The 6,961-nt window shown below is 40.9% G+C and overlaps 1 protein-coding gene across 4 annotated transcripts in view; it reads left to right on the top strand.

The window, feature by feature from the left end:
- The window catches only part of LOC106870405 (cadherin EGF LAG seven-pass G-type receptor 1), a 535,294-nt gene that overhangs the window by 422,287 nt on the left and 106,046 nt on the right, over positions 1 to 6,961 (top strand). For all 4 annotated transcript variants that reach the window (XM_014916457.2, XM_052966877.1, XM_052966875.1 and 1 more), the window contains 2 exons: positions 618 to 717; positions 1,387 to 1,555. In XM_014916457.2, the coding sequence (XP_014771943.1) occupies positions 618 to 717; positions 1,387 to 1,555 (269 nt within the window). The remainder of the gene's footprint in view (positions 1 to 617; positions 718 to 1,386; positions 1,556 to 6,961) is intronic.

The raw sequence follows: 6,961 nt of genomic DNA, 5'->3' as shown, positions 1-6,961 counted from the left end.
CTATCAAGCAAAATTCCTATTGGTCTCCATCTCCACCTCCTCATCTGCCCTGGCATTGTGCCATGTGGTCAACTAACACAAATTGTCAACCCAGGCTTGTCGTCAGTGAAGACAAGACGGTGACCAGTGTATGACACTGAAAATCGAGCAACATTACCAAACAGTCTGAGGTGGCGCTCCTGATTCATAGCAGAATGCATTCCCAATTTCTGAGTAGAATTGTTGGTTGGATACAAAATCCGACCAATGGTAACCCGTAATCGTGCGAATCACCCAGGTACCTGTTAGATCCCCGTTTCTGTCATCAAATAATAAATATTTTATTGAAATTACCATTTTTATCCGATTTTCTTTTCCTTTCATATTCTTTGAATCGGTAAACACATATCTTCTGCATTAATTATTCTTATTAGAATTAATCAGAAACAATCTCTCGATATACCAAATCCATTCAACAGTTTCTATAATTACCGTCAATTTACCTGCGCTGTGAAATCCCCTTTCGAAACTTTACTTTCGATTTTAATTTTCATCTCTGTTTAAACATATTTAATAACAGGTGAAAATATATTCATATGAATTTACACGGGAGACTTTTTCATTTGTCTTTCCAACAGGACATCGTCCAGCACTGCCGCACTTCACAAAAATCTCTCTTTATGTATTGTTTTTAGTCAAGTTGTCTTCATGGTAGGAATCGATAAATATGACTACAAGGTAAGTTCAATGATTTATTCCATTTAAACATTATTGACTCTCATTCCAGAATACTATATTGTCGAACTTTAAAATTAGCCGGTTGGTTACATGTTATCTCTTAAACACTATGGCCTCCTACGATATTGTATTTGGTTTACAAGATTCTTGATGAGAATTTGTGTGTTGAAACAGAATTTTTTGTATCTCGGCGGGGTGGGGGGGTCATTATGCCCATACTAAACACACGCACTGTCACTATATCACGTCTTTATTGTCTATTTGTAAAGTTATTAACCGGTTAACCGATTAACTAATCAAACGTTTGCCACAAAGGCAGCTTGGGGAAAACGCCGGGCGAAATGCTTAGCGGTAATTCGTCCGCCGCTACGTTTTGAGTTCAAATTCCGCCGCGGTCGATTTTGCGTTTCATTCTTTCGGGGTCGATTAAATAAGTACCAGTTACGCACTGGGGTCGATATAATCGACTTAATATATTTGGCTGTCCTTGTTTGTCCCCTCTGTGTGTAGCCCCTTGTGGGCAATAAAGAAATAAAAAAAACACTTTAAATTTACTTTTTTACGATTTATCTGCATTAAGTGTGATACACAAATTACTATTTTAATTTAATATCTCTTCGCTTTTATATAATGAATCTTAATAATAATTTTGCTATTGTTATATTTCAGATTGTGTGTCAAGTATTCGCCATCCTTCTTCATTATTTTTTCTTGGCAACATACTCTTGGATCATGAACGAAGCATTTAACCTCTACATAGTTATAACATATTCTGCACATTCGCATCGAGATTCAAATGAGTCAGGTTCATTGATGCGATATTATATCATTGGATGGAGTAAGTACCTCAGAATATCATTATAACGGCTCCTTGGCTTCCTGTGTCTGAAGTAAATTATATGTTAGTGAATATCATAGAGCATAAACAAATACACACCGGTCAAACAAAATACTTTTTACCGAAAACAATAGATAGTCAATAGTCAGGGGAGATAATTATGTATGAGTTATCTCCCATATATTTCAATTCCTTCTATGCAATTTATTTGACGTTTCTTTTTTTTTTTTTCCATTTACCGATCTCTTCCTCTTTCTGCATTTCATTGCACTTCTACTGAACAGTGTGCGACGACTGACTTTGAAGGCATCGTTATTTTTAACTATAACATTTGCTTCTGTCAGCAACCAGAGCAACTTTCTCTTTTTTAAATACCTTTTCAATTTGTCACCCGCAAAAATTCATACATACATACATACATACATACATACATACATACATACATACGTACATACGTACGTACGTACGTACATACATACATACATACATACATGTATATCACGTGACGGACCTGACTATCAGTATCGGTTGTTGTTATACATCGCTGGACACAATGCACTTCGCATTGCTTTAGCTTTCTTACTGATGCCACCTCGCCGGTTAAGCGTGTAGCCCAACATTCACCCCTTGATCGGAAGGCTAGTCGGCTGCAGGATTATCCATTTACAGCCGAGTGGTCTGGAGTTACGTGAAATGAAGTGTCTTGCTCAAAAACACAACGTTCAGCCTGTTTGGCAGTCGAACCCACTATCAAGCAATCTTTGCATTATACCATGCTGGCACCATGTAATCCAGTATTACCCGTTTCATGGTCGGTTGGTAGTGACTAAACCGGCCCCGCCGCTTCATCAGGTTTACTAGGTGTGGAGGGTGCGGTGGACACTCTGCAGGGCTCAACACAAGACCTGTCAAGGGACGGATAAATCTATCGTGAACCAACGGTCATCCATATGACTGGTTTCTCATAAAGCAAAATTCATCGCCCTCGTTGGTTGGCAAACCATGCAGTTGGTCCACAACCATATTCATGAAAACCTAAATGAAACACATAGTGTGCTCCCGAGTTGGCGTCAACGTTAGGCCGTGGAATTTAAGAAGCCAATGATAGGTCTTTGCTGCATTGCATCAATCGTTGTTTCATCCACATCTGACTCATGGTTTAGTAGACTCATGGTTTAGTAGACTCATAGTAGACTCATGGTTTAGTAGCTCAGAGAAGTGTTCAGTTCAGCAACCTATGATTTCTGTTGATTTAGTAATTAAAGTAGAAACTCCTCGGAAAGCAAAGGAGCTGATGTGGAGCTCTTAGTCCCATAAACTTGCCTCATAAGATGGTAAAGCTTCTTGCTGTCATTTGCATCAGCAGCAGCCTGAACACCACGAGCAAGATCCTCCCACCAAGTGTTCTGCATCTTCGTGCAGTAGTGATTTTAAACTGCCATAGTGGGCAAGTGCTAGATTTCGCTGCACAACTGAAAGTCTTCTGTGCAGCAATACATTGTGGGCATGGCGCTTTACAGCCAATAGTCACTGAACATCAGCATCATTTTCATCAAACCAGTCTCTGTGTCTGGCAGTAACATATCCCAGTGTTTCAGCTGCACATTGAAGAACCTGGTCTCGAAAATCGTCCTATGCTGCAGTATTTTCAATGGTGGACAAGCGTGTCTGAAGCTCTTTCTTCAACACAGCATTTCATATCTTGTGGACATTCAGACGCCGAGGAATGCCAATTGGCCCTCTTCTCTCTCTTTCACGTTAATTATATTCCGGAATTTGCTCGCACCAGATTGTGGTGTGTCCAGTGTTCCGATCCATGAAAGAACTTAACGTTACAAACATCATAGATGTCGCGCTTGCGGATGATGACATAATCCAGCAAGTGCCAAACTTTACACCTTGGATGCATCCACATTGTTGTGTGAACACCTTTGTGCATAAAATGAGTGCTTTTGCGATTTAAAAGTCGATATTCAGCCTAAAGCTCCAGCAGCATGAAACCATTGCTATTCATTTACCCTACACCAAAACGTCCTACAGAGTTCCATGTTTGCCAGTGTGTTCCAACCCTGGCATTGAAACACAACAGTAGCATGACTTTATCAGAATTGGGGATTTTCTTAAGTATGACTCTCAGCTGGATATAAAAAAACAGTTTCTTCTTCATCACAACTAATCAAAGTAGGTGCATAGGCACTTATTAGAGTGGCAAACCACCCATCTTTCAAGTGCAACCGTAGAGTCATTATATGTTCATTCATAGGAACAGGAAGCTCTTTCAACTACCTAAGGATATCAGATCGGACGGCAAAACCAACACCAGCCTCTCTGCGCTTCTCCTTCTGCCTCCCCTTCCAAAACAAGGTGTATCCACCTCCTACTTCCTTAAGATGACCATCACCTTCTACACGAGTCTCTGAAAGTGCAGCTATATCAATGTTATAGCGGTTCAACTCGCGAGCAACAAGTGCAGTGCGTCTTTCAGGCCTGCAATCACTCTTGTTATCCAACAGAGTGCGCACATTCCAACATGAAATGTTTTTCGAGAGCAGGGTGGGTGGACATCCGTCAGTTGCACTAAACTGACCAGATATAGAAAGACAGGCAATTTTTGGTTCATCTTTTCTAAAACCTCCCCGGCCTCCGAGTGAGCAGTGCCCTCCCCAAATGGAGCTCCTCAGACACCCATGCAGCTACCAAATCTTACCGCTTTCTTGGGCCGCCTGCGTGCAGGTCACTGACTACATGCCTCCAACCCGTCAGGTATGCATGCTTCACCACCTTCCCATCGCCGCAGGTCTTCCGAATAAAAATAAAATAAAAATATACTAAAAATAAATATATAAATATATACTAAAAATAAAGATACATATATACTGTAAAGTAAAATAAATATATAGAGGGGAGGAGTAGCACATATCGAGCAGAGGTCAGCAATGCCTGTGAAGAGTTTTAGGTCCAATGCGGCTTGCACGACACCTCATAGACCCTCACCACTTTATTAATATTATCCAGGGACAAGCCGGAGCAAGATGTCTGGTGCCAATATGAGTCGCAGGCTCAGGGATGTGGGAGCGCCGTGATCTCTAGCACAAACCAAAGAACCCTAAAATGTCCAATGCTATTCCCTGCATATCTGGTTTTATATCAGAGTAACTTTCTCCTAGAGACATGTTTCAACAAAAGCTGAGAGGTGCCTCACACCCAGTGGTCGTTCAGCACGCCGGACACCATCCCGGAATTTCTGCGTACCCATGATATTGCTAGATAGCCGTTGAGCCTGCACTAGGTCCATCCGAGATTTCAACAGGTCTTGTTTTTAATCCTGCTGGGTTTCTAGCAACCCTCCTCACCAGGGTAGCCTGGTGGGGGTGCCAGTTTAATCACCGACAACCCGACTATGCAATAGGTTGAACTAGATTCCATGTTACCTATGGCACTTATATGAGCCTCATAAGTTACCTGACATACATACATACATACATACATACATACATACATACATACATACATACATACCCTGTTGTTGATATTGAAATTCCAATGAAGGAGCCTTGAATCTAGGTTAGAAACTGGCTCTTTCTCTCTTGGCAAGAAATCTTGAAATAAAACTGAAAAATGACATATATACATACATACGCACATTTATACATATATAAATACGTACATATACACACATGTACGTATGGATACACCTACACATGTACACACACACGTCAATGTCACCAGCCCCGTTTTACACGCACGCACACGCACATATACGCTCTCAAAAACATACGCACGCGCACCTTCGTTTTGGGATCACCACTACCTTATTATCTCCCCTTCTTCCTCGCTCTCCTGTGTGACCCCTCTGTCCGGCATTCGCCATAATAGATCGCTAGCCACTATACTTTGTTCTATTTTCTCTCCCTGTTTATTTCTGTGTTCCTTTCTGTCGAAGAACTTAGGCTCGAAACGTTAAACACTTCTCACTTCCCGAGCGTTAAACTAATACATCAGTGTGTTGTTTACACACCCGTCATCATCCTTATTTTCTTTTATTTTTTTTATGTAAATTCTCACTATACACATACGTACGTATGTCTGCATCTATGTTAATGTTCGTAGGCAGACTAAACTTGGCAGTCAATCTATTTATCGTCTGCTCTAATTCTATTGCCATTTCTCAGAGGAATTATTTGTTTATATTTCCTCATTTTAATATATATAGGTAGTGATACCCTTTCCTAACCAAATATATTGATTAGCGTTTAATTTATCGATCTGAAAGGGATGAAAGAGTGACTTATTTCTAGCAATAATTGATTGTAGAAGAGTGAGTTAACAAACAGACTAGTATGCAGATTTTCCACAAATATAAACTCTCTCTTTTTCTCTGTCTATCTGTCTGTCCGTCCGTCAATTTGTCTGACTGTTGACTGTGCGCTTGTCTTTCTGTCTCCTTCTTCTCTCTCTCTCTCTCTCTCTCTCTCTCTCTCTCTCTCTCTCTCTCTCTCTCTCTCTCTCTCTCTCTCTCTCTCTCTCTCTCTCTCTCTCTCTATCCCCAGCTCTCACTGTCTCTATTTCTCCCTACCTTTCTCACCATCTCTCTCTACTCATTATTGTAATATGTCTGATAGAAGGAGAGAAACACACACACTCACACACGCGCACACGCACACGCACACGCACACACATAAATAAATACATACATATATATATATATATAATTATATATAAAGTCAAAGGCATTAATTAATAAAGTATTAAACACATGAAATAAATGCACAACCAAACGAAAAACAGACGCAGAAGGTCACCAACTCCTTTATCATTCACTACTTGGTAGATCAAACGCAATTTCGCACCTTTAACGATAAACACACACACACACGTGTGTGTGTGTGTGTTTGTATATTCTCTTATTCTTTTACTTGTTTCAGTCATTTCAACGAGCCATGCTGGAGCACAACCTTTAGTCGAAGAAATCGACCCCAAGATTTATTCTTTGCAAGCCTAATACTTATTCTCACGGTTTCTTTTGCCGAACCGCTATGTTATGGGGACGTAAACATACCAACATCTGCTGTCAAGCGATGGTGGGGTGACAAACACAAATACATACAAACACACATATATATATATATATGTTCGCCACCACCCCCTTCCGGAGCCTCGTAGAGCTTAAGGTGTTTTCGGTCAATAAACACTCACAAAGCCCAGTCTGGGAATCGAAACCGCGATCCTATGACCGCAAGTCCGCTGCCTTAACCACTGGGCCATTGCGCCTCCACGTGTACACACACACACACACACACACACACACGCACACACACACGCACACACACTCGTATACGACTGGTCTCTTTCAGTTCCTGTCTACCAAATCCACTCACAACACTTTGGTCAGCCCGAAGCTATGTA

This window comes from Octopus bimaculoides, chromosome 4, assembly GCF_001194135.2.
Source record: "Octopus bimaculoides isolate UCB-OBI-ISO-001 chromosome 4, ASM119413v2, whole genome shotgun sequence".
NCBI lineage: Eukaryota > Metazoa > Mollusca > Cephalopoda > Octopoda > Octopodidae > Octopus > Octopus bimaculoides.
Note: the sequence above shows the minus strand (reverse complement) of the source record. Positions and strands in the feature narration are given on the sequence as shown.